Consider the following 27,151-nt stretch of genomic DNA (forward strand, 5'->3'; position numbering starts at 1 on the left):
AAGCAGTAAGTGTCGATTTCATTGTGGATCAATTTCTAAAGCAGTGTTTCTTAACCTTTTCTTCGCAGGGACTTAAATACTAAGCGCAAGTAAAACAACCAAGCAATTATTGTTCATAATAATCAATCTTAATAAATCTAACCATGTGAACTACCGAAACATAGGTTGATCTAAGCCAGGGATGTCCAATCCGCGGTCCGCCTGATGTTTACGTGCGGCCCACAACTTATTTACACTTTCAGTATAGCCTTTATTTTACATTTTTTGGCGGTAATGAGACTAAGGATTTGTTTTCTTTTGCGACACACTGATAAAATATTGTAACCCATAGCATCCTCTTCGGTGAGAAAAAAACGTATATTTTGTTGAATTATTTGATGTAAAACGGTTATTTTCTTTACACTTAAAAATGAAATGATCTAGTAAATAATACTTGTGTTAATGATATTTGTAATATCAAGTCTATTTTCCCGCTGCAATAGTACGTTCTCATTAACGCTGACTCGTTTTCCATGCACGAAAGTACAAAGCAGCTGAAAACACACCGCTAAAATGCCAAGAGAACAGGTTCAGGCTAGGATTTTAGGCCGAATTAAAGCCCTAATACTGAACGTCTATGAAAATAAAGTAGAAACACGAGAGCCACTGCTTATGAGGTACTAATGCAGTGAGACACAATTAAAAAAAATTAAATCAATATATGAATGTTTGCAATGTTTAACCGCCCACTTAAAAATTTTAGTGTTAAAATAATAAAGTGTATATCGTGTCAAAATACCATAGAAAACGCCTAAACAAGTGGTTGTCAGATTTTTAGCTTAGTTTATTCCAATAAAAACAGGTTATGTCGTGCAATCAATAAATGAATAAACAACCCTAAACTGACCAGATGATTTGCTTTTAAATAAAGATTAAAACTTTAAAACTTTTTCTATTTAATGAAACATATGTACACACATATATGTGTGCTTACAACTGAGATCTAGCCCTTCTGAAGCTGCTTTTTGACCAACGATAACGGCTTACGTATTATTAGTACACCGAAAAGCCATTGCAGACTCACCGAATCTGTCGATCAATGATGCAAGCAGAGCAGACTAGAAAAACAACTAGCCTGCAGTGAGGTTCGAACTCACGACCTCCGGTCAAGCCGGGACCGTCGCTCTACCAACTGAGCTATGCAGGCTTTTTCTATTTAATTGTTAATTGTGGCATCTGATATCATTGTAAGATATTTCTCTATAAAAATATTTTTAAAAATATATTTTTTTATTTAGTGGTCACAAAAGACATGCTTAAAATATTTCATTATTTGCAAACCATGTAGTTATATGTATAACCAATTTCCCAGGTCACTAATGCTATGGGAAAAGTTGTGGACGTGGACAAAAACAAACAAATCGCGTGAACGGTTCAACTATATATGGCCAAACACTTGACTAGACGCGACATCATCGCTTTTTGATTTGTTTTTCCTCTGGTGCGACTGAATGCTCATGAAGTGGGTAGAACAAAGTACCTTCGCGGCGTGATTAATTCACCAAACATAAGTGCGAAGATATATTTACAGCTAAATAAGTGAAACCAAACGTTTTGAACTGGCTTCAGTGAAATGAATGTCGGTGAGCATACAACATATTCAGCAAAACTTTGGCCAGGCCGGCGTTACAAGAGAAGCATTTGCTCCCCCGCACTCATATGTAACAATCATGTAGGATAACGATCTTGGTCTTCTGATGGTGCGATATAGAACTGGTCAACACGGCGTTTATTTTCATCGCTCGTCTCCCTTGACCAAACTGCAGTCGTCCAGCAACAATTTGAGGCAGTTATACGATGCCGTGTAAATATTAGGACCTACGGAGGTCGCAGTTATGGCGTTTTTCGGGGTGCCCTAGTTCGCCTTTTTGCAGTCGCGTCCGGTTTTGTTTACCACCGAAAACTATCACTTGACGTCAGGCGCTGTAAACGTGAGGCCCGAGGTGCTGGAAAAACCGCAATTTGCCCGCCAATCGATCGAGGTTGCTTAATCGCAAAAAGTATGAAATTGATCGAAAAAAAGTTGCCGGTTAACGCTTTCTTGTCCTGACTGCTGAGAGTCCAACACATTATGTTGTCGAGGTTTATGGGTTATACATTTTTGGGGGGCAAATGGGGTAAAAGTTACAACCAACTTGTAATTTTTTATAATGTATAAATCGACATGGCCAGTATAAAATTTGTAAGCCCGGTGCCGAAACAATCAAAATAGTCGTTTTTTTTTTCTTTTTTATGGGATAAGGCAGCGGGCATTCGGAAGAAAAAATTAATCAACAACCGAATATTCAAAAGCATACCAACGACAGTCTTTCAACAGACATGGCCAAATAATTTATATATTATTTTTGTTATTTTTTTGATGAACTCAGGTCGGGATTTTCACACGCACCACGTTGTGTTCGGCAATGGGTGTTTATTTTTGCGTCGAGTCATGTGTTTGTGAGAGCGGACCTTCGCGCGAACAACAACAATAAATCTGAACACCATCAGCAGGCCACCGCCGACCACTAGGCAGTCATACTGACCTGCCGCTCACCAGCGCCGTATAAGCCGGCTCTGTCCATGTTGTATTCTTACTGAGAGAGAGAGGGATAGAGTTGGAGGAAAGTAGCCGGAGGGCAGCCGAATATCCTCTCTCTGAAACACAGACAATCTCCATGTCAGACGCCGACCGCGGCCTTCGTTGCTAATTCGCCGGCTTCGGGCCGGATGAGACGCGTTATTGTCCAAGAACATTTATGCCGAGAAGGTTAATTAAGTGGAGCGTTCTTTTTCCTTGGTGGTATTGTTCGCGAGGAACTTTGTAACATTTCAGATCGAGCTGGCCAGCGAATTTAAACGGAACGAACAAGTTGTAGAGTTCTTGAAATATTTCTATGACAAAGATAGCTAAAAATTTAGCTTCAATTAATTTATTTATGCTTTTCATTCGGAATCAGGCATCGCACATAGCCGAGATGAGATTTTTGTTAGGTTTAGTAACGCTTTGTATGGAATTGTGTTGTTTCATAAAAGCGGAGTTTATTCCAGGTAAGTTCCTTGTCCAGAGGTAAACTATCAACTATAACAATCCACGTAGATTTCGTGTTGGTGCGGATTGTGTTAGCGATTCTTGATCAGTGTGTAATATCGTTTTGATATACTAACTAATATATAAGTAATACAAACGAATATTTGTGTACCCCAATGTCCCACACAGTTTCTTTATGCCCAGACTGAACTTAACGGCAAACTACCTATTAGTCATCTCCATCGCGCACCCATTATATCGGATAACATGAGGATTTAAAAAGCTTGTATTGAGTAACCGAATCTTGTACGTTAGTCACATTATTCGCCGACATGTTGCTACGAAAAACATGAATGGGAAAAATGTACTTATTAACACTAGAGTTTGAAAAGCAGAATAAAGACGACAAGAAATAATTTAACACACACTTGTTTTTTAGAAACAATTAACGTTCTTTAGCTTATGACTGTTGGCCGTACAATTATGCCTTAGCATTCCATTGGTGCATTTTTTAAGCCTCAATATTGCCCACGCACAAAGCGTAAACGTATTAGGCAACAGCATATGCTAAATTAAAGTTTAACGAACAAACTTTTAAAGTTGAATGCTTTTACATTGTACATTTACAACGCGTGACTCAATGTTTTACATTCTACATTGATAAATGTGTGACTTTGTTATACATTAATGTAGAGCAGTTTTTGCTCTTTGACTGTTTTTTGAGTATTGCGTTGACACTCAGTCAGTTGCTGCTCGAAACGGTTTGCTAGCATTGTTATTTGTGTTCGTTACGGCAATTAATACAATGACAAAAGCTAAACTTTCCAACTTTTTGGCCCTTCCAAACAAACTTCCAACTTTTTGCCAATGAGGTAACTTTTACCCTCCACCAAAAGTTGTGCCTAACTGGTTGTTTGCAGAAGTTACGTCTTACCACAAAATAACTTTCAGGTTGATAGTTTTAAACGTCCGATAAACTTATCTTGCAGTTTGCACCCCAATCCTGTGCCGGAACAAGGGCAACTGTGTGGAGCGTCCTTTCCAGCCCGAAGGCTTCGTGTGCATTTGCGCAGATGGTTATCACGGACGAACCTGTGACTACAGTGAGTCAATTGTCATTCAATTTATTTCGCCGTCGGTTTTTGAAAGGCCTACAAAAGCAATTTTGTCATAAGCGCGACCGTCTATCTTGTAGAACCTCTGCAGTGCGACTTTATTAGGCTTTGTGGTTGGGTTCGAGCATAATGGACGACGGCAAGGCAATTTTTTGCTTCGCAAAACGTTGTATTACGTCAACAAACCGCCTTATATCTCACTTTACCGTCTTTCACCAGTAAAGTTCAGCATTAAGAGATCTTATCACATTTGTCGCAGGAAATTTAGCAATTTGTTCGCATTATGTCTTGGTTGGCAATCCACTTGTCCTACTTTTGAGGCTACAGAGAAAGTACAGGTTTTCACTTTTTTGCTGTCAATGGAATTGCGCAACCCACTTTTTTACTGTATTATTTATTTATTGACAAATAGTTGTTTTTTGTAACCGACCTATTTTATTTACAAAAATTAGGTATAAAAGTTCCACGTGCGTTGAGGTAAAATTGATTTGATGCCTCTATCGGTTATCGGTTGTTAAATTACCAGTGGCTAAACTAGTCCGTTTAGTTTAGCATTTTAATTATCTATATTTCTTGATATAGAAAAATATTCAATACAGGTTTCGATAAATATACTTTAAACTAAAGGACACTTATCAAGAACAATCTTTATAATTTATTACTGCGTGTAAACTATAGGCGATTTGATTTTACCATAAAACAACGTAACCTTATATATCCAAATACTTGTAGTTTCAAGGTCGGTCTTGAATAAAGGTATGTACATTAAAGTCTCTACTACAACTTATTTAAACGGAAATAAACAATTAAATCCTTGGTGAGTTAGACCACGAAGGAACGGCTACAAAACAAAGACTTGTAAAAAACATTCGTCAGCAGGCCGCATGTTGTTGATAAGTGACTACGTCTTCTGTTGACGCGCACATTGCCCAACATTACATTAGAACGTTGGTAATTGGACGTTTAAAAGGCTCTCTCCACATAACCTGTTAAATGAAGTCAAGAACCGAAGCGCTACGAATCGGCGAGGTCAAGTTTAGAAAGTTGCGCTCACGTAATTCACCTTTACTCGGCAACTGCAATAAAACTTTAAGTAAGTTAACCGGTAAACGTTCACAGCTCGTATTCATTTAATTGCAGACGTTCGTCGGAAACATTAAATCAGCTGTTTCAGACTTTTTCTGAAAGACATAGATACGGATTTTGGGTTTACTTTTCATAGCGTTTTTTTCGAAATTAAAACTATTTGCGGAATAGACAAGTGTTCTACATCCAACAATCTTTAAAATTGTTTAAATGTAGGTCATTTAAAAGTACACATTTTTTCTTTAAGCTCAATTTGGCTAATAAACAGTGTGCAAATTCCTTTAGCGTTAATTGATTTCTCAAGCCTGTATGCGGCCATTTTTGCCCTGTAACCAACATACGTCAAGGCACCAGAAGCTGTAGGACGTAAAACAATGGCAAAATACAACGCAATGCTACACTTGCACTTGCGAATTTGCAAAGGGGCGAAGGTGCCCACATAGCCTGATAATAGGAAACCGTTCAATTCAACCAAAATACGCATAGGGAAAGAATATTTTCCGACCACCATTTTTAGGATGTACAGTATTTTTAGTCCGGATCTCGGAGAACCCGTATGTCGTTTACGGCAACTTCGTAAGAAAGGTGATTGGTATTGTGTCAATTTCTGTATTTTATTTAGTTATTGTTTTAAACGCAGGACTTCCGGGTGTCGAATGTCTCAGCGATCGAATTGTCCTCAAGGTTGACAAGGGCCTGATTGCAGAAGAAGCAAATTTTATCGACCAGCGTATGGTCTACCTGGGCAAGGGCTATTTTGACGATTCGGACTGTGTATCGATGGACTTGAACGACCATCTGGTCGTACAGTTAGAAAGCCCATTTCAAAAGTGTGGTACTGATTCAAGAAGTGTAAGTGTTTTACAGTTAACGGTTGTTAAAACATTCTGTTCTTTTCAACTAAAAACCGTACACCAGGATTTTTTTACACTTTTAACCAGTTGTCATTTAACCCAAAGGGGGTAGTTTAAAACTTTTTGCGGGGTAACTGTGACAATAATAAGAAATTTCATTTATGGACCCTGAAAACTAACGCATTTTCCGCCTTACAATTTTGTAAATTTTAAATGTGCATGAAGCCAAGATTTTATATCATTGTAGTAGTTTTTGTTAATTAATTGATTGTGCGGCATTACTTTATTACTTATGGAAAATATAGTAATTAATACCAACCGAGTGTTTCTGGGGGTAATGACACTAAGCGGTTAAGAATCATTTATTTACACCGTTAATGTTTTTAAATAGAACTGGGTTACATTTAACCATCGCTTAATTTTTTTCTTCAGAATGGTGCGAGCGTTGTGTACCGAAACCGCTTGTACCTTGATACAGCACTCTCACCGTTTGCCAACAACAGTCATCGCATGGTGCTACTCGACTGGTCGTGTGTATATTCCAGCAAATATATGGTGTCGTTTCCCTTCGGCATACAGCCGGCTGTCAAGTAAGGCTGAACATAATATTTCTAAAAGTGTTAATTCGAGTATAGAGTAACTTTTCAAAACGTGAAGTTAACAAAAAAATGTAATACATTTGGCGTTGGATAGCCTATGAAAGGGCTGCACAACTTGCAGCCCTTTACGTGTTTAAGAAAACGAAAGTGTGGCGGCCGTACGTTGCTACAAACTTTTTGTCTATAGTTAGTATATGCGGAGGTTTCACTTTGTCTAAAAGTACGGAGGGCTCTTGGGTTATGGGTCGCAGGCAGATATCAGCTCCTTGTTGCTGGTCTAGATTGGCTGATCAGAAAGGGGGAAGCGAGTTGAAGATTTACGTCTCAATGCAAAAAGCTTTCGGGCGTTAAGATTACTTAACGTACCACGTAACTTGTGACGTCGTATCCGAAAAAAATACTCATATAAGCAAACACTGAAACGCTTTTGGGTAATTTTCAAAATTATTATTCAAAAAATATTTCAATTTTAAAATAGAAATCACGTCATTAGAACGCTTGGCTAAAAACATGGAACGCAATTTTCCAATATCTTTTTCCATACGGTTTTAGATGTTATTAAGGTCATTTAAATCTTATTCAGGTAATTTTAGGACTCGAACTATTTCAACAGATTTAGGTCTATTTCGTCATATATAGATATATCTGCGTATTTAGTTTTATTATGTCGTTTGCCTTAACACTATGGTATAATTTAGAACTTTATATAATTCCGCATTAGATATTTTTGCTTTTTAGGTCTTAATGTCTGTGAATATCCTTTTTAACTGGACTCAAATTTTTTAATATTTTTGTGTAAGGTTAAAACTTTGCTTAAAAAGAGTGTCTTCGTTCAGAATTATGCCGCTTTAAATCATTAGACAGTTTTGGCGTTTTCCCCTGAGAATATATATCCGATGTTTTAATTTATTGGCGGAATAGATTTATCTTGAAACCACGGTCTTACTTAAAAAACTCTTAATTGTGTATACGTATGTTGGGCTGTTCGTAGCGTCAATACCTTGCGAAGGAAATATTTGTGCTTAACTCGTAAGTCGTGTTACATGTAGCAGATCGCCCTAACTTTGTATTTGTTTTACTTTTAAACATAGTGACCTTGTACTGCAGTAAAAAAAATTTTTTCGTGGCGACCCAAATACGAAGAATTATTATAACAGCCAATCTTTGGCGACCAAATTTTTTTTTTAACTTTTGAAAAGTGAAAAACATAAGTCTAAATAAATCCACTCATATAACCTACTGTAGTCGACGACCAATCCAAATCAAACAGCGACCCAATTTAGGTTGCCACCCATAGGATAATAAACACTATATAGAACTTAATATAGGCTTATATATAACCTAGATACGGAACTGACATATATTGGTGTGTTAAAACGGTGCGCTTTACAGGTTTCGGTAGCAATTGGTGCTACTATGTATAAGCAAATACAGTACTAGTGCCATAAAGCACTTATACAGCAAGCTCGGCATTGTACCGTTTAGTTGTCACAAACAAACAACGAGCCGATAAATCGACAAAGGTGTCGAAGGTGAGGCCAGTAATGGGCAATAACAATAAGTCTTTCATCCGTACACAATGCTAGGGACACGTCACCTCCGACTTGACAAACGGATGTCGGATTGTCGGTATTTAATGCTGAACTGTTATGTGTACAATTTTGGGAAGCGGATATGCTAGTCGACAATTTGAATTCAATCTTTGCTTTTATTAAAAGTGTGCATCAGCCCACGGGAACTTGTAAATATTTATCTTAATAAATTAGAAAATACCTAGAAATATTTTTTTACCGTTTGAAGCTGAACGGTGTTGTCTTGCAAGGGCTGTGTACCCTATAGATTATTATTATCAGCAAATTTAATGCACTCCCTTACGTTAAGTTAAACACCATAATAATAGTACTAAAAAGTGTGGTCAACCCATGGGTATGCCTAAATGTTTTATAAACGAGGATGTTACCCACATAACATTTGCTGTTTGAAAAGTATTGCCTGACTAATTCCATAAACGGTGTATTTGGAAAAACTGTATTTTGAAACATCGTTTCACAATTTTTCTAACAAGTGAATAACGTTGCAAAGAAAATAGTTTCCTTTAAAATCAAACGAAGCACCCCAATTGTTTTCGCCGATGTGAGATCAAACGTGTTAACATTCATATTCACTGGCGAGACGTTTCCCAATATCGACCACGGCTAAAAAATGAGCCTTTAAAATTCCTTCTTGTACGAGCGTTTACATTGCTTTAATGCAGCAAGCCAGAGAGTCGTGTGGCCTTCGGTCAGTTCACAGTCAACATGGGAGTTTTCCTGCGATCCGACTATCTTCCCGAGTCCGAGCTGAAACCGCCGGCCGCGCTCAGCTCCGGACAGCGAATCTTCGCACAGGTTGAACTGATGACGTCATCGTCTAGTGACCTCGTGGTGACGTACAAGTCGTGCCGCGCCACCAACACGCCGCTGGATGGCGCTAATGGGACCGCGTTTGCGCACGAGCTGATCAACAGAGGGTAAGACTTGTTTGTTTAAGTCAAGGTTCCTTAAACTGGGGTCAACAGACCCCTTGGGGGTACGTGAATTAGATATAGGGGGTCCATGAAAGCCCAATTGAAATACTAGTGTATATTTAAGAAGTAATACATTTATCAAAGAAAACAGTTAAATTAAAAATAAAACAGTTTTGCAATTGTATTTACAGTCCATTTCACTTTCACATTTTTAGGATCGAAATCAACATATTTATAAAGTCTATTTGTATTGTGACGTAAATTTATGACGTTATTTTAGAATTTTAGAGTCTGTTGTAAATAAAGTTAAAAATTTCCCACCTTGCCTGAAAACCAAATTAAAGTTTCTGTACTGTCATTAAAGACACAGTTTTGTTGATTTTTACGTAGTTTTAAATTCATATTAACATTGTTTTAAAAAGTGTCATTTGGCTACCGCATTATATTGTTGGTAAAACTGTTGGTAAGCTTAATTTAATCAGGAGTTGACATCCGTTTAATTAATAATTTGCATAAAATAAAGTTAGTATAACAGCGTAAAACAAATCTTAAAAAAATGTAAATTTACCATAACGAGTATCGATAAAACTTAAAAAAAATGTTTGTTCAATTAAAGTATAATGAACAATAGGTATCAAATCCAGTTATCGGCTGCTAACACCTTTTGAGGTTATTAGCAAAGTTTTCTCAACAATTACTTTTGCCTTAAAGTTGCCCGAGCGACAGGGATCCCACGGTTGACATTATATCGTCGGGCAACGCGACCACGGCAAAGTTCTCTTTCCGCATGTTCATGTGGTCGGGTGAAAAACTGCCGGTGTATCTGCATTGCGTCGTCAGCATTTGCAACGTTACCAGGTTTGCGGAGGTACGTTGTACGCTGATTTGGGAAATTGTATTGTTAAAGTTTCCATGCAAAATAGGTTGGGTAAAACAGGTTTGGGGGATTTTATTTTCTAACGTTATTGTTTTTATCGTGTCAAACTTTTTCAAACTGAAATTTTAGTGCAACTAACCATATACGAAATTAATTGTCAGCGAGTGACCCATAAAATTGACATTATACGACTACAATAAAACTCTGTAGTCGTATAATGTCAATTTTATGGATCACTAAATACAGGACAAACAAACATGCCTGCATACCTAAAATATGATTCCACCGTTTGATATCTCGTTAGCGAACCGTTTGTGTTGGCGATCACTGCAGCATTGACAGGAATGTCACCGCCTATTAGGTCGTAGATATATTGCGTAAAACTATGAACGTGTATATTTTAACAGGGAGACATGGCCACCGTGTTATCCGAACTCCACTATATCGAAACTAAAACAAACTGCTATTGCATTTCAAAAAGCATACTGTCAGGTCGATAATAATTTTATTGTTCATTTAAAGAATTTAGCATAGCTCGCTTTCAATAAAACAACTTACAGCACAGTAAAACGCGTTTAGCAAGGCGTTCGTTTCGTTCTGAATTGTTTTGCAGTAGAAATCAAGTAAAAACTAACGTTGAAGGAAAAGCGAATGCGTTAAGGATTAACTGGTCAGTTAACGACCTCGGTAGGCAGGATGCAAATGGGAAAAGGAAATAGCCAGTACGACAGACTTTTAGCATACGCAAAACAAACGTGTTAGATAACAAATACAGTAACAAAAAGGCTCCCTCTCTACAAACGCTATATGTGTCTTACAGGCGTGCACGGCGTCCTGCGGCGATTCCTCGCTTTCGATAGCTCGAAGGCGCCGCTCAGTGGCCGACGATGCCAACCGTGAACCGGACCTCCTACTAGCCGTTGGACCCTTCATTATCCAGGACGATACAGTAATCCCGAGAACGCCTGTAGTTGTGCGAACTACCGACACGACTGCAAAGACGGAAAGCGAAGCACGAAAAATGGGTGAGCACAATTCGCTCATATACTTGGCGAAATGCGGTTAGCTTGATCCAGGCTTCGCTTATATTTAATGTCTACGAACATGTTTAAGTAGGCCAATAGTCGCTTTATAGTCGCTGCACGACGGTCACTAAGTTCTGCCAAGCCTTCGTAACGACAATACTGGTTACTGATTTCCGTGAAAGCCTTTTTAAGCGACCTTCCGTGAAAAGCCTTTTTATGCGAATTTAACATTTATTTTAAATAAAATTGTAGTTTTAGGTTTAATTGTTTTATTTTAAAACTATTTCAGCTTCGGTGCAAACGGTGCACTACGTGTTGGGAATATTTGGTGCGCTCGGTTTGATTTGCTTCCTTCTTATTGGCGCGGTCGCCTATCGACGATACTGGCAAAACAGAGGTTATGATTTCAAACGCCACGGAAGCAGAGCGACGTCATTGGACGATGACGTAACCGAAGCACCGCCCGCCGTTCAGTCGATATCGCATTCCATTCAAGAAGTTAACGTTAACGGAGCTGACGAAAGTGTATGGTTATGACAAGTTAAGACAAATTTCAACCTCAGTTTTTATTTAGGATAAATTATTGCAACATCCCAATGATTCTGAATAAACTTTACTCTTGGGTTAAAAGATAAATGTCCTATATTTCTATATCCCAATCAAGTCGAACGTGATATAACTTCTTGAAAGGGCGGTTCAAGGTTTGTTCCAGATAACACCTTAGTAAAAGAAAAAGCTAGTCGTTTGTCTACGTCACCAACCACGTCATGAGCTTTAAAACAAATTCAGGTTCACGCCAAAATCAATTGAATTATTTCCGGAAAAAGAAGAGTCTTTAAAACTATTTAACCTCAAATATTTAGCACTTTCATTTCAAAAAGTGCCTATATTAACCTGGTATTTCGTTTATAACTTATGACATAAGTGTCACGAAAGTGCACGAGTTGTCAGCGCTTTACCAAGTTCATTACGTCTAAAACGTGGAACTTTTTAACCTGAAAGGCGTGAAAACGCCAATAACTTTTTGTTCAAAATTAGACCAGATTCCCAGATTCAATTGATCACTGTTTTGGGGTCTAGAAATTAATTTTCAGCAGTGTCAACAAAATGACACGAGTATTATGTGGGGAAATTCTATTGACCACAAATTTGTACTGTATTGCAAAGCTCTTTGAAACAACAAAGGTATCGAATTTATTGTATGACTTGCTTTTATTTCGTTTTTTATTCACGTTTCTTGTAATATTTTGCACCCCTCAATTATGATATATCTCGCAACTGTGCTATTGTCTGGCGTGTATATATGTTATAATAAATTTAACCTCAATGATGAAGATGTTTTATGTCACCTTTCGTTTAGCGCATTCTCAGTATTTATTAGTTCAAAAAGCAGCGTATACACCAATTTTCAGCCATAAAAAGGGGACAGTTTTAACTATAGGTGAAAATTTTTTTGTAAATTCGTGCTACCAAAACGAAATTTGAAATATTGGAAATGCGCTGAAAGTTTTACTGCATTTTAAAAGAATATTCCGAACCAAAAGCCGATAAATAATTTTTCGCCTGCCTGATGTATTTTTCTATTAAAATATCGCTTTGCAGAATAAGCACCCGATTCGATTTGTTTTAACGCTTGTAGCGCTTAAGTTAGGATAATTCAGGGCTTTGTAGAGTCTATGTTAGGAAATGTGTTAACGATAAGAGTTGCGGATTGACAAATGTCCTAACACCATGAACAAAAGGATGGTATCCGAACAAAAAGGATGGTATCTACTAGTCGTTGTAGCTAACGCCATAGCTGATAAACGCTCGTTGTCAGACGGTGCAGTTCTGCACCGGATTTATTAATTTTAATCTTTGGTCTTTTTATTTTTATACTACTTAGTATGTAAGCTGACTAACGCACTCTCGTTTTAATTATTAACCTTGATGAGGTCAGCTGGTATCTGCTGCCGAAACGACGGTTTACTTCGTTTACACCAGAAGAGAGATTTCTATCTATTGAACGGAATAAGAGTAGTTTGTAGTTATTGTTTATAAGCACGCTTCTTTTAAATCGCGACAAACCAGGTGAAAATAACTATTCGTTATTTTCCAGTTAAAAATAACTCGAATTTGCTGTTGTTGCCAGCGACATATAACCAGAAATAGGGCTAAACGGTGTTTCACAAACTTGTTTATTCAAAAGTCGGATTGTGTTTAAACTATAATAAGCAGCATAACAAGTGAGTGTAAAAGAAACAACTTTTTGTTTAAAAACAACATACTGTATTTAATTGCATAGTAAAAATTGGTTTAACAAATATGTCAGTAGTTTTAGGTTAAATAGAGTTGACTAAGTGTAAATATGGACTTAGACAAATACCTCCAACTGTTTAACATTCAGACAATGTTGCGAATTGTTGCAAAGCTTCACAAAATGTGTTTTCAACAGAGCTCCTTTTCCTCCAATTTAATACAAGGCTCGTTGCAATTCGTGTCCAACATGTCTTGTTCCTTTGTTTCTTGTGCCCTATTCTTTCTACCCGAAACAATGTGCCGTATAAAGGTCATGAGTCCGAATAAAGCCGTTGTTGTTAGTGTCATATAACTGCAGATGCGGAAAAGATCTTCGCTGCCGACATCCTTGTAGATCGTCCCTCCCAATAAAGCACCAATGGCATAACCTGGACACGAACATTATTATGGAAACTACTTTAATGGAAATACTGAATAGGTGCATTTTTTTTTAGCGGTCTAATGTACTCACGGTACCTATTTTTCCCGTCTTAGTAACGTATAATTCCGACCATAATACAATCGTTTTAAATTTAATGCTACATCAACTCAGGCTTATCTTGAGGGCCTAAACAGCTTGACGCGCATTATACGGGAACACACAATAAGACCTATACAAAGCAACTATATATAAAGCAGCACAATCTAATATACCTTAGTATTCAGACCAACTGCACAATTTAGCAAAATACGCACTAAAATCCTCGACATGATAAGATCTAAAACCACTTTATAATACCTGAACCTGTCGGAATAAGTCCTAAATTTGGGATAAGGCGTAAATGGATAAAATAAAGCATGAAACTACATGGTTTGTATTTATTCCGATTTAGACGTTATAACGACCAGTGTTTTTTTAAGGTGTTTTGGGGACCGAAACGGTCCCCCAAATTTCTCCAGCGGTTTCCCAATTTTGGACTTGCAACTTTTTGGTATTTAAATGAAACACTTGCGGTCTCTTAAAACTACTTAGCGATCACCCAAACCAAACCTTAAAAAAAAAACTGATCACGAGTATTAAGCATTATTCCTATTTCTGATTATCCCTTATTCCAAACTGTGTTTTTTCGGACGTTGATGTTGCTCTAATTTCAGTCTTATGGTTGGAGTCCGTATCTATATAAACCTGTGATTTTAACGGTTAATCCATACCTGCTGCCAGACTCGATAACCTATAGGCTGTGAAGATATTTACCAAAGCCGTGGCTCACTGCGCTGACGATTCCAATCGTTGTGGCCCGGAGTTCCGGTCTGCTAATCAATGACGTATATGAACAAACAACCGACCACAAGAGACCCCAAGTGATCCCGCGAAGGCTTTCAAGTGGAATTATCTGCCACGCTTCGTCTATAACAGACATTGCATATAAACGGATCTGCGAAGAAAAAGGAGGATAATATAGCAACATCCAATTTACTTGATAAACTAAAAATTATGCTAGTTTAAGTGTAGCAGCAATCGTTGACTAATCAATATGTAGCTGTTATTTCACGTTTAACGTGAAGCGTGCCTCGGGGACAGGGAGGTAGGTTTGACGTCTACTCTAATCTTTCTCAAACTTTTTTTAAATCACGGCACACCAAAAAAGGGAAAAATACGTGTTTTTGCAAAATGAATAACAATATAACTTGAAAATGAACCTTAATACAGGGCAACGTAATAGATAAATACCATTATACTATAAGTTAACTGATGAACAGTGTACATTAAATTCTCGCATGCTTGTCCGCATGACTTTAGTGACTTTTTTTTCAAAATTGAAAAAACCTTCGCGGCACACAGCTTGATAATCACTGATCTGTATTTAATCTTACGCTCATGACCATCATGCTGAAGACGAGAAGTGAATTGTGCCCGAACTTTCGGATCAGAGCGCCAGACGCGAGGTAGAATGGAATGTCGGCGAAAGCTGCAGCAAACGAGCTCAAGCCAAGCACTGTTGAAGATGCGGAGAGTTTATCTTCCGCCAACCAGAAGGCATAGCTGTGCAAAACAAGTTTTTCGTGACTAACTTAAGGCACTTAAAATCTACACGGTAATTGTCACGTGCGAATATTCATTGAAACACAACGCTATAGTATGGGTTCCAAAAACATCGTTTAATTTTATTTTGGCCCCTTAAAAACGAGCTTGTTGTGTAATGTCGTTGGATCCAGGAGTGGCATGTTCCGTCTCAGCTTGAATGTTTCGTAAATAAAAAAAAACAATTAATTATAATCAAAATTGAATATTTTGTTTTAAATGTTTTTCTTTTAAAACAGTATTTTTTTTAAACAGTTTTGAATAAATTTGCAGTGTCAGTCGTGGATTGAAACCAAATGCTTTGTTTTTATAATTCGCAAACTGCACAGACAGTTTTTCGATAAAAGAAGGCTCAATACATATCTAATACAAAAACCGTTACAACACATTTACAGTTTTGAGTATTAAGTCAAACTGTGTTTTCATGGCAAACACTTTATGTTCCACAGTTTTAATTCGCCGCTGTAACTGAGAAAAGCATATATGTTAACAGTGAGGATATAAAATAAATATGTCGGCGTGACAGTAGTGAGATATTCAACAGTAAAACAACATATTGTGTTTTAAATAGTATGTATAAAGCTATCGATCTTGCCGTTAAGCTTTTAAGCTTACCTAAACATTACGGAATGTCCTATCCCAAATGGTAGTACTAGAAACACAAGGAAGCATATCACTTTAATGTTTTTGAAAACGCCCTGTGAGAAAACACGTAATTATGGTTTTATTCAAGCTTTGACCTCTTAAATGTTTATTATAGTTTACATATATACCTATAAACATTACATAAAACCATATAAAGTCCGAACCCGAATATTTGTAATTGCTGCGATAGTATTTGGCGTTATTTTTAGTTTGCTTGACACAAACGCTGATAAACAGAAGAAGATGCATCCACCGCCAAATATCGGCAAATATGACAAATTACTGTCCGGTGAGATCGTCGCTTTCGTTAGATCTGTTAAAACATCATGACCGTTAAAACAACTATTTGTCTTGAAAATATGAACTTACAAACACCTTTTGACAGTCCAATAAAGAACGATGTCAAGCCAAATCCCACAGAAGCCCAGAGACGCTGTTGGCCAAATTTAAGGCGATTTTTCGCACCCAGAATTGCAAAGGTAGTCGCTTCTAAAATTGGCAACGCTCCATTGTAGCTAAACGAAGTTAGGAGAAGCAGCAACATCAATAGCCAATATGTTGTTCCGTAGGTGTCTGTCTTAAACGAGGGGGTGTTAAAACAATTCCGTCACTTAATTTAAACAGTCAAAGTGGTATAATAACAGTAAATAAAACATTGGGTAAATCAAAATTTAAAGCCCTTTATAGAACCGATCATTTTTTGCAGTGCAATTATTATTATCAATTCGTGAATCGGCACAGTTGAAAATTTTATATACGCGTGTCGTAAGCCATTAAATTATAACGTTTGTCATATGTATGGATAACGATTTAACACGATATATGTAAAAAAAAATTAAATCTTCGCTAAATCAATCCTTGTGTTTGCAATTAATACCTGGTTGGCAATTCTGTCATACTTTTCTCAATTCATGCGGCTGAACGCTGATGCTATTTACGTTAATTTTACACACTAAAACATATATTTTTGTGTTGAAAACGAAAAATCTTTACGTAATGGGCACTGAACAAGTCGTTGTGTGATGTTTTGTTTTTTAGCCTGTAACGTTTTGGAAACTTAAATTTTTCGTTTTTTTATTTATAAATTTTTTGGCCTATTTATGAAGTTAATCATTAGCTTGTCATACCAGGAAAAAGTAAATATCAATTTATAAATAAGGAATTACTCGTAATCCTTTTTTCTACAATGGGTCAGATATCACACAATTCGTAGATTTAGTAGGATATTTCAAATATGCTGTTGCTGCATTTGCTCTTTATTTGTTCAAAACCATAATTCTTAAAAAAGTTTTTTTTTCGTTACTAGGTTTGTGCTACATAAACAACTAGTTGTAACATGTAATTAGGACAATGTAAATAACAAACAAGAAACAAACATTTAGTTACAAAAATGTATGTAATGCCCAATGGTTTTCGACGACGAATTGTCTTTAGAGCATCGTCATACGATATTCAGGAAGTAAGGTTCGAAACCGCTATGTCAGCTTCGTACAAAACGTTTACCACCGTCCACCGTCTATGAGACTCTATGTTTCACATGTCACTATTTTAGACAAACCGGACATTGATATTATGGGGTAAACTAGAATATGAAAGTGTTATAATGAAACCCATCGAATGGCTTAAACCAAAATACTAAGTGAACATTAATGAAAACATGAATTTACACTTCACCGTATATTGTTCTAACCTCGATAACATCTTTCCGCTTGTCTCTGCAGTAAAAAGTGGCCTTGTTGATTTCATTTAAATGGCTAGGTGCTGTTATGTATGTGCACGATGTATTCCAAAGCTCAAAAAAAATCTGGATTTCATTGGCTTTATACAAAGAAGTGGTGTTAGGTCGGTCACCATGTCCAACTGTGTAACCATCTGTTGCGTGCATTTTCTCTTGGCCTCGATTTTCGATAAATAATGTACGACTTGCATTGGCCATATGTTGCAGAAAAGATTGGCTTTTGTTATGGATGAAAGTGTCCTTGACTTCAACAAAGTTGCATTGAAACTTGTATGACGTGTTTGACTGAGTACACAGAACTTCGTCAATTTGTGTTGAAACGTTTCCTGAACACATTGCAATTTGACAATTGAAACAACCAAGAAAGCACTGAGCAAAAATGTAACAAAGCCTTGAATATATTTACCCAGATTTCTATAAATATTCTACAGAAAAACGTCGCAGTAGAAAATTTTAAACTTTTAAATGAAAAATATTTAAATGTTAAAACTGCTTACCGTCAATAACACTACTTTCGATTGGTACAAGGACCATCGAACCCACAACAACTGCTGACAGCAGAAGGATGGAAATCAAAACCGGTTTTGGACTTTTGGACTTATCCGAAATCGCCCCGCAAATCGGAGGCGTAAATATACCAAAAATACGTTGAGCAGCCAATATGGTACCAACTTGTTCAGTTGATAGGCCCAAGTGTTTCATGAATATAGTTTGAAACACTAAGACGCATGCTTGGCCTATAAAAAATAAACTGGCTTCAATAAATTTAACTTATGTTAGGCATACAGGGTGTATATGGCATTAAATTAGAAACGAATACGAGTTAATAAAAATATCAAACAATATCAGCTTCAATTGTGTTCACAAATTACAGATGTTACCTGACATAACAAATAAGAAGACCAGCTTTAATGGTAGGTACTCTTTGTTAATCCTTAAGCACTTCCAACGATTAACACGATTATCTTGCGTTTCTTCCTTCATATTGCTATTCGAGTGGTCATTTAAAGTGTATTCCACAAGCAACTTTGATGCTGATAAACACAGGCAACCTTGACGCTGATAAAGTCAGCCTTTAGCGTAGAAACCAGTAGGCTAATATGTTACACTGTTGTTGTATCTCCGAAATTTACTTACCTCCAAAATTTAACTACACTGATTGCACTATATTAACATCTATAAAATAGCAAGCCTGTCTGTTAGAGATCGGTCGTCGAAATAACTCTTTAGAATAGCTCCCGATAACCTAATATCGATGTTTTCGTTGACCGATACACAATGCCGAAAACAGATTTGATTATATTCTGAAAATACAGTGCCCTAATAACTTTTTAACTTTTATTTGAAACAATAATCTAAAATAACACTTAGTCTATCTGCCTACACTGTTTAAAATGGAATACATTCAATAGCATCAACATCGAAAATTATTAACATGTAATAATTATTTCATAAGCTATAACTCGTATCGGTAAACCACAACAGCAACCATTGTATTACAGCTCTCTCTAGTCAGCTCCATTCGGCCCAACAAAAGGACTTGGCACACTTTTATCACGTGAGGATAAAACAAAACAACAGATTGCCTAGACACCACTCATATAACCGCTTTGTCCAATTGACAGGGCTTACTTCAGTTTTCCACAGTTACATTCTAGCATTGTATATAGTATAACTTTAACCTTATTTTTAACCGTCTTAACATTGTACATACCTTCAATCGTCTTTAACAATGTATACACTTTCAACCCTCTTTAACATTGTACAGTATATTATACCTTTAACCATCTTAACCAGATTAACAACGTCGATCGGTTTCTGTCGCGACAGCTGCGGCATGCAAAATACACAATGCAAAGCCAACACATGTTACATGGCTGCTGTGAGGCTTTATGCTGTTACTTGTCCCCTGCTCTCTGTTTACTATTCAAGTCAGCGAGAATTACCTCATTTGGTGATCGCTCGAATAGGAAATTAAACAGTATAGGCAACAAAATACCAGTTAACGGAATGCTGCGCCAAAGTAGTGATTTGTAGATCAGTGTTATTTAACTGACGAAATAGGCAATATTTTGCAATACTGAAGGGTGAATGAGGGTTGGATTATAATTTTTTACAGTGTTGCTTTGCATTGCTAACTTGCACCAAACTAATAAACATCATTGTCGTAAATAGTAAGCTAAATAGATGGAATTTAGCTGTAAAACGATCTTATTAACTTACAACCATCCTAATAAACTAACAACCATTCTAATAAGCTAACAACAATCTTAATAAACCATACAACAACTGGTGCTCTTGCTTACGCGCGTTATTATTACGGTCTCCTCGGTTTTGCATTCGGTTGAATGAAATACATCTGTAACGAAGAGACATCGTGATTTTATATACTGTGGGTGTTTCGCGTGTGTCGAAAAAAGGTTTGTTTAAAAACGTTCTACTTTTCACCATTAGGCGTCCTGCTTGCCTAGGTCGGACCAGCTAATCCTTAACGCACTCACTGTTCCGCTATTTCAATGCTCATTACTCACTCAGCTAGACCCAACTATTCTATTGTAATACTTCCACGACTCTTTTTACTCCGCCAAGGGCTGTTTTATTGAAAGCGGAGCTATATGCTAAAATTTTTCGAATGTGCAAAAGTTATGCACTTTGGATTGTCAAGGTAGTTTGTTTAGTTTTGATTTGAAAAAATAATATAATATTTCTCAAAGACTAAAATAGTGCTTATAGTTTGGGGCGTTAGGCTATTAAGAGAACTAACTGTTTAGACAAGGGGTGGCCCAACCGATCAGATACCACGAGCTGCATTTGTTACTTGTTTAACCGCTAAGAGCCACACCTTACACACATGAAACGAAATAAATGTCCTGACCTATATCACTCCATTTTTAACTTACTCTCACAAAGCGATCGCGCAAAGCTTGAAAAAAAGTGCCTTTATTTCGTTAAATAGACAAAAATTTTAATTTAGAAGGAGACGAGGTGCATTGAATGAAAAAATATACCTTTCTTGATAAAATATCGTATATCAATATTATTTGGGCGTATTGTTTGCGTTTATCTTGTTTCAAACGTGTTATTAAAAATACAATGGCCTTATAGGCAAGCAGTATGAGTCGAAACCGATAATAATCCATAACTTAACCAAAGGTAATAGAAACATTCTAAAAAATAAAAAAAAGGTGCAACATGAACGTAAGAGCCGCATATAACTGGGTGAAGAGCCGCATGCGGCTTGCGAGCCGCGTTTTGGCCAGCCCTGGTTAGACCATTCCTAAAACCTTATACTGGAAACTTTGGATATTGCACGAGGCCCGCGAAGGGGATGTTTATAAGGTTAAAATTGCGTGGCTGTAATAAAGTTACCTAAAAATTTGCGCTGTATATAATATTGCAAAAAAGTCATCGCTTATAGTCATTATCCATCCGGCTAGGTTTTTATTATTTGACTAAATATGTATGCTTGTGTTTAACATATGGCCTTTTGAATTTAAAAGTTCCTGAAAAAGCACATATATATTTTGCTTCAGTGTGCTTCCCTATCCAAACTCCCTGATGTTTTGTGAAACTTGTTTACACAAGTACTGATATAACGAATTAAACACTTGTTTATTTAAATGCGCAGCAACAGTTAACTTACAACTTAATAGATAAAAGTATAAAGACAGCAACTTAATTAGTTTTTTTTTCTTTTTAAACCCATCTCTGCCTTAGTCAATTCAATAAATCGTACAAAAGCGTAAACAACCAACAGATCAGTTGTTACTTCACCCTCGCATATTTCTATCAGTCATTACTACAGTTACAATTCTTGACGGTTTAAGCTTGATCCTACTGTTCCCTTCTTTGACCTACTGTGAAACCGTTCGTCCCAATAAGGTAGACATTTATTTAAAGCACAAACAACAGCGACTGCAGAAAGTCTCCTGGTGTACTCATTCAAGCCACCGTAATTGTTTTAGGTGACATCGACACCGAAAGACGTGAAGTTTGAATCGCTTCTTTTTCCGTTCCCCAAAATGGCGCGTATCGAATCTTCCAATCGGCGAACGTGAACAGAACTGCGGATAGATTGATCGTCGTGTTGCTGGCGTAGCAAATGGCTATAAAGCTGAACGAAATCTTAAGTTGTCTATTGGTGGACACAAGCACAAAGGATAGGTCGGTCAAAACATAGATCGCGGTTACAATGCAGAGCCGGATGACGGCCTTTTCAAGTCTACGTTGCTGTCTCTGAGCGCCGTCACCCCTTAAGTGCCTCATGATGGGATACAAGACCAAAAAGAGTAAAACAAGTTGACAAAGAGCGCCAGCGATAAAGGCAATCGGCACGGCCACGTTTAATGCTCCAGACGTAGTGCCAGTGCTGCATGTGGCGCCGTTCGAGTGGATAGGAATGGCCAACAGCAGGCCGAACTGGAATATAGGCACCACAATCACAGCTCCCAAAATCAGCTGGCTTAAGACGCGCAGACGCGGCGAGCTCAAGTGTGCCAGCAGCGGTGAGCTATAAAACGAGCGCTGGCGGATCCAGAGAACGGCGCAAAGCATTATTTTGTCCAGATTGGCCAGCAAGACGTTGACGCTGGAGTACACGACGCAGAGCGACCGGCCTTTTGTCAGACCGTACACCTCGACATGAAACCAGACGCTTGCGCAGCAAACGACTAAAGAAGACAAGAAACAAAGGGCATTTGTCGAGCGAAGCGTTTTGTCGTTTTTTAATGCCAAGTAAACACCCGTTGTCACGGTGAGGTACAAGGATAAGGCCAGTAAAATTCCAATCCATACTTTTTCACCTAGTCGATCTTCCCGCGTTGGCATTACGCTTCCTCTCCATTCCGTGCTGCTTTCAAGGATTGCCGTTGTGAAATTGGTTTCCAATGTTAGATCCATGCTAATCTGGTTAGTAACCATAAATGGCGTCATGGTTGTGCAGACTTGACAGCGGAGCACCGTAAGAGCTTTTTCAGATCAGTGGTCGAAATCGTTAAAATGTTTCAGGCATTACAAATCTACCTGAAAGAACATTGTATGTAATTACACGAATCACAACTCAAACAATCTGAATCATATCTATATTTTTGTAAGGAATGCACGCGCTTCAGCAGTCGTATGAATTTTTTACGAACCTATGCATAATTGATAATAAGATTACAAATGAGTCAATGGCACATTCTTTTTCGTTAAAGCCTGACTAGTTTATATATAGACATTTAGTTAATAGCCTAAGTTTGTTAAAGTTAAAAAACGAGTTAATATTTAATGCTTGAAAAGAGGCTGTTAAAATTTACACGATATTTTTTTAGGCTTACATTTCTTTTTTTTAAGCTTACATTTTTTTATAAAAATCAATGTATTGCCCTATTCTGCAACGCTTTCGGAATACATAAGTCTTCAAATCTCACCACGAAATACACAATCGAAATAATTTCCCAAGAAAAATTTTCTCCAAGCTGTACACGCTGCTGTACCAATTTTGCCGCTGCGTATATGTCATATCGCTGCCGTTTTTATACAGTACTTTGCAGTCGGCCTTAATTAAGCTGCCGGCGTTCGACGAAAGAAATTCTGACGGCCAACAACGTGCTAACTCTAAACGGCAAATAAGTTTGTGGCGATCGTATCAGGCGTCAATTTTGCTGCTCATCGCCGGTTTTCCCCCCCAACAGCACATAGGGCCTGCGCCTGATCGAAATAAAAGCGGTCACGACATCTCACAACGAGGAAGCGTTGACCCGCTGGACGGGAAAATTGTTGCAACGCAGTCTCTTTGATCGTTTACCGCCGAAAGGAATCTTGCCCGTCGGTGTGAACGGAAATTTTCTTCGCCGGTTCGGTTTGCGATATTTATAAATTTGTCTCCACAAATAAAACCTGCGATATTTTGGGGCTTCTTATCTGCTTGCAGAACTTTTATTTATTTTAATTGGCAGAGTGATGGATCGTACGATCATTTGTTACGGACAGCTTGAATGAAAAGCTCTGTTAGAAAAACATTTGTTGACACAAGTTTAATCCTGCAATTTAGTTCGATGCTGCCATGATAAAAGCTTTACGCTGTTGGTGGTTATCACATAGTTTCAGTGTCAAAAATTTCCAATAGTTAATTGGTTTATTTCTTGTTAAACCTTATCTCTCAAAATGCTGCTCGTAATATTTATGTGAACTGTATATAATAAAAATGTTACAAAAAATGCTCAAATAAAATCTGAAAAAACCTACATTCCATTTTGCTTTAACTCAAGTCAAATAACTACTACCAGTCGCTTACCGGTGAATCTAAATTCTGTATAGGATTTAAGACTGCGTGCGTACGTGCGCGTATGGTACACAGTTTTGAAATATCCCGGAATAAGGTCGATTACGAAAGGCAGTCAAAACTCACGTTGGTCTTGTTGCGAATTTCCAGTCTCACACTAACTTACTTATGCATGATTCACGTTTTTGCGTGAGTGCCTCAAGTAACCGAATCCCCCGAACGCGTCAAATTGCATTATAAACGCCTTCAGCCTGTAGATCGAAATCTCCGTTGACAAAACCGGACACAACAGGGAATCATGTCAGTTCAACTTCAAACATATTGCAGTCAGTTAATTCGTTATTGTTTATTCTATATTTATTTAAATAACCAATAGAAATAACATTTTACATATTTTGTCTTTTGCTTTAGATTAGGAAAAATTAAAGTCTTTTTAAAAAAGGTTAACTTGCTAATATTTCTGAATTTTAAAATGATTTAAAGCCGAAGTTATTTAACACTTATTTTTTAAACACACCTGCTGAGCTTCCTTCTCACACTTGGTGATGTTTTATTTCCTTAAACTTTTGGCTAGAACAGTTTTATACAAATTTTATAATTCGCAGGGAAAGTTGTTAAACACAATGACGTTCAAAATGACACTGAAATGATCAGTACTAGCATTTTGTTTTGCGTGATATGTGGAAAAAGACGTAGGCTCGAGGTTGTATTTATTTGTTCGCAAACTAAAAACTTGAGGAACCCTGGTCTAGGCGATACTGATTAGCGCTTGCGTGAATAAACCATTCGTGTTCACCTAACAAATTAAATATTTTAGTGGTATTTTGAAACAATATTATACAAAGTACTGTGGTAATGTTCGTTTATATAGCTAAGGCAACGTCGAACAGTCTTCAGTGTTGGGAATCAAATGTAGGTAAAACTTTACTTTGTATGCCACAACTTTATTTAATGTTTAAGCCGACCTACATTGACCCTTATATGAGCTGCTGCTAAGTGAACAATTTATTTTAAGAACATTCGTACACTACACTAGAACAATCGTACACCACACATAGATCATCTAGGACCGTTTACATAACTTTTTCACGATTAACACTGTTAGGCCTACGTGTTTTTGCTTCGTTATACAATTTTAAAACTGGCTATTATGCTCCTTAACCAGACCATAATATTATTAATTTATTTTAAACGAAGTCACAATTTTTTAATAAAAGTAAACGATACACGGCTTAAATAATAAATATCTTACATATGAAACAAATAGGATAAGTCAACCATAATTCATAAATAGCTAGGGTTAACTAATAATTACAGCAGTAACCAACATTCACAGCAAAAGCGGCCCTTAAACAAGTCGGAGCTGAAAAAGGTCATGTCAAATTCCCAAGCATGAGGCGCATGACAAGTGGCGCAGGTCGCTCCTTCGCAAGTGGGCGAACGGACAGAGGCGGAAATTGTAATCGGCGAACGAGGCCTGCATTGATAAAACATTAACGACCGTGTTCACCGCGTAGCAGATCGGAATAAAGCTGAACGAGACGCCGTTCGGCTCGTTGATCGACACGGCCAAGAACGCCACGTCGGTGATTAGACAAATGCTCGTGCAGGCGCTGAGACGGATTACCACCGACTCTAGTTTGCCGTTCGCATTGCCCGTCCTGGCCGCGTGGATGTGCTTCACCACTGGATAAAGGACCGGGATGAGCAGCAACACTTGGAAGAGCGCGATGATGAAGAAGACAGCCGGCGCAAAGACTTGAAGAAAGGCGGACGCCTTGCCGATCTTGCAACCGTACTTGGATCCGAATATCGGGATGAAGGAGAGCGTAAGGATCTGGATAAACGCGAAGACAATGATGGCCGCCAGAAGGATGTTGCTCATCACGTTAATTCGCTTTTTGCTGGAGCTATGTGACAGAAAGCCGCGGTAAAAGGACCGCTGGCGCACCCAGAACACAATGTAGATAATCGTTCTGTTTGACGTCGCCAGACAAACGTTGACAGTCGAGTAGATCGCACACGTAACGTTTGAGTTAAACACCGACGTAACTTCGAGTTGGAACCACGAGGTTTCGAACAACAGAAGACAAGCAGATACGCAACAGAGCATGTTGGTCCATTTTAAAGTTGGATTCGCAAACTTACAGAAGTACAGGATCGAAATGAGGCAGATGTAGAAACTAATAATGATCAATACGAGAACTATGGTACGATCGATTAATCTATTTGGTGATTGCTGGACATCGTATGTTTCGCGAGTATACTGCATCGTGTCAGTAGCAGTCGTGTACCTCTTCGTTGCAAACATGGTGGTGCTGTTAACGATTAGCTCAAGATGCGTCTCGGTTGTTTGGCTGTCTTGAATAACTGCAGTTTGATTAAGCAATCTCATATCTTAGACAACTTAATTTGCTAGTATAACAAGTAAAATCCATTTATGTCAAACAAGTTTTCACATTTTATTAATATCCAATGACACAACTTACAGCTGTACTAATATCAAACATCATTTGTTTAAAAAAAACGCCGAGTCTCATCTCAAACAATTTACATCCAAAGAGTAGTCAAACAAAATATTTCTGCAGACAGACAGATAGATTGATACCTTATTGCGAACGGCTAAGTTGATCTGCCAAGCTTCGTTACCCCGGGGCTTCGACGCACTGCCGACTGGGCTCAATTTTGCCGCGGGTTTATTTGGCTTGAGCTGGTCCTAACCTCTTCGAGAGGAGCTAAGGGCCAATTTCTCCCGCCACAGGTCACAGGGTCAGTCACTGGCAGCGGCTCGGCACAGCCGCGTTAATCCGGTGGTATGTGCGCTAACAAAACACGTGTCGCAAATGGCAGCTTTCGGCCTTCACAGCCACCTTGCAACATTTAATCGGAGGGAAAGCACATCGGTTATGCTGCGAATTAAATTAGGCCTGTGATTTAACGTTTCAATTTTTTACTTTATGTTCAGCTAGACCAGCGTGGTCCAACATCTTTTCATCGCGGGCAAACAATTTTGTTTTTATGTTGCGTGCCAATGTTTTTAAACAGCGATTCTTAGGCTTATTGCTGGCAAATCATACTTAGCCTATGGCATA

General features: G+C 37.8%; 4 protein-coding genes and 1 non-coding gene across 5 annotated transcripts; 1 reads left to right on the forward strand and 4 right to left on the reverse strand.

Annotated features, from left to right (window-relative positions):
- Positions 1 to 1,111: 1,111 nt before the first annotated feature.
- On the reverse strand, positions 1,112 to 1,186 carry Trnaa-ggc (transfer RNA alanine (anticodon GGC)). The gene has a single exon. It is a non-coding gene; the product is annotated as a tRNA-Ala (tRNA).
- Positions 1,187 to 2,982: 1,796 nt separating this feature from the next.
- Positions 2,983 to 12,389, forward strand: LOC146160926 (pancreatic secretory granule membrane major glycoprotein GP2-like). The gene is made up of 8 exons (XM_083385582.1): positions 2,983 to 3,069; positions 4,039 to 4,152; positions 5,891 to 6,102; positions 6,537 to 6,694; positions 8,958 to 9,212; positions 9,921 to 10,077; positions 10,907 to 11,111; positions 11,401 to 12,389. The coding sequence occupies exons 1-8, from the start codon at positions 2,997 to 2,999 to the stop codon at positions 11,646 to 11,648; spliced, it is 1,422 nt and encodes a 473-aa protein (XP_083241708.1). The 5' UTR covers positions 2,983 to 2,996; the 3' UTR covers positions 11,649 to 12,389.
- Positions 12,390 to 13,418: 1,029 nt separating this feature from the next.
- Positions 13,419 to 19,251, reverse strand: LOC146160927 (major facilitator superfamily domain-containing protein 6-like). The gene is made up of 9 exons (XM_083384398.1): positions 18,676 to 19,251; positions 18,292 to 18,531; positions 17,747 to 18,120; positions 16,432 to 16,633; positions 16,221 to 16,369; positions 16,027 to 16,109; positions 15,204 to 15,372; positions 14,584 to 14,764; positions 13,419 to 13,777 (listed from the first exon to the last, which is right to left on the reverse strand). Exons 1-9 carry the CDS (start codon positions 18,776 to 18,778, stop codon positions 13,539 to 13,541), a joined length of 1,740 nt encoding a protein of 579 aa, XP_083240524.1. The 5' UTR covers positions 18,779 to 19,251; the 3' UTR covers positions 13,419 to 13,538.
- A 2,485-nt stretch (positions 19,252 to 21,736) lies between these two features.
- On the reverse strand, positions 21,737 to 22,693 carry LOC146160928 (uncharacterized). The gene has a single exon (XM_083385053.1). The coding sequence runs from the start codon at positions 22,691 to 22,693 to the stop codon at positions 21,737 to 21,739; it is 957 nt and encodes a 318-aa protein (XP_083241179.1).
- Positions 22,694 to 25,437: 2,744 nt separating this feature from the next.
- On the reverse strand, positions 25,438 to 26,454 carry LOC146160929 (uncharacterized). The gene has a single exon (XM_083385054.1). It carries the CDS (start codon positions 26,452 to 26,454, stop codon positions 25,438 to 25,440), a length of 1,017 nt encoding a protein of 338 aa, XP_083241180.1.
- Between the last annotated feature and the right edge of the window lie 697 nt (positions 26,455 to 27,151).

The sequence above is a fragment of the Ascidiella aspersa genome, chromosome 3, assembly GCF_963924565.1.
Source record: "Ascidiella aspersa chromosome 3, kaAscAspe10.2, whole genome shotgun sequence".
NCBI classification, from domain to species: domain Eukaryota; kingdom Metazoa; phylum Chordata; class Ascidiacea; order Phlebobranchia; family Ascidiidae; genus Ascidiella; species Ascidiella aspersa.

What these genes read in the sequence shown, in the direction of transcription:
- LOC146160929 (XM_083385054.1), bottom strand. Translation starts at nt 26,454, where the DNA reads ATGAGATTGCTTAATCAAACTGCAGTTATTCAAGACAGCCAAACAACC.
- LOC146160926 (XM_083385582.1), top strand. Translation starts at nt 2,997, where the DNA reads ATGAGATTTTTGTTAGGTTTAGTAACGCTTTGTATGGAATTGTGTTGT. An exon ending in AAAAGCGGAGTTTATTCCAG is followed by an intron (nt 3,070 to 4,038) that starts GTAAGTTCCTTG and finishes CTTATCTTGCAG; the next exon opens with TTTGCACCCCAATCCTGTGC. An exon ending in ACGTTACCAGGTTTGCGGAG is followed by an intron (nt 10,078 to 10,906) that starts GTACGTTGTACG and finishes TGTGTCTTACAG; the next exon opens with GCGTGCACGGCGTCCTGCGG.
- LOC146160927 (XM_083384398.1), bottom strand. Translation starts at nt 18,778, where the DNA reads ATGAAGGAAGAAACGCAAGATAATCGTGTTAATCGTTGGAAGTGCTTA. An exon ending in CGAAAGTAGTGTTATTGACG is followed by an intron (nt 18,121 to 18,291) that starts GTAAGCAGTTTT and finishes CAATGTGTTCAG; the next exon opens with GAAACGTTTCAACACAAATT. An exon ending in AGCGGAAAGATGTTATCGAG is followed by an intron (nt 16,634 to 17,746) that starts GTTAGAACAATA and finishes CCCTCGTTTAAG; the next exon opens with ACAGACACCTACGGAACAAC.
- LOC146160928 (XM_083385053.1), bottom strand. Translation starts at nt 22,693, where the DNA reads ATGGATCTAACATTGGAAACCAATTTCACAACGGCAATCCTTGAAAGC.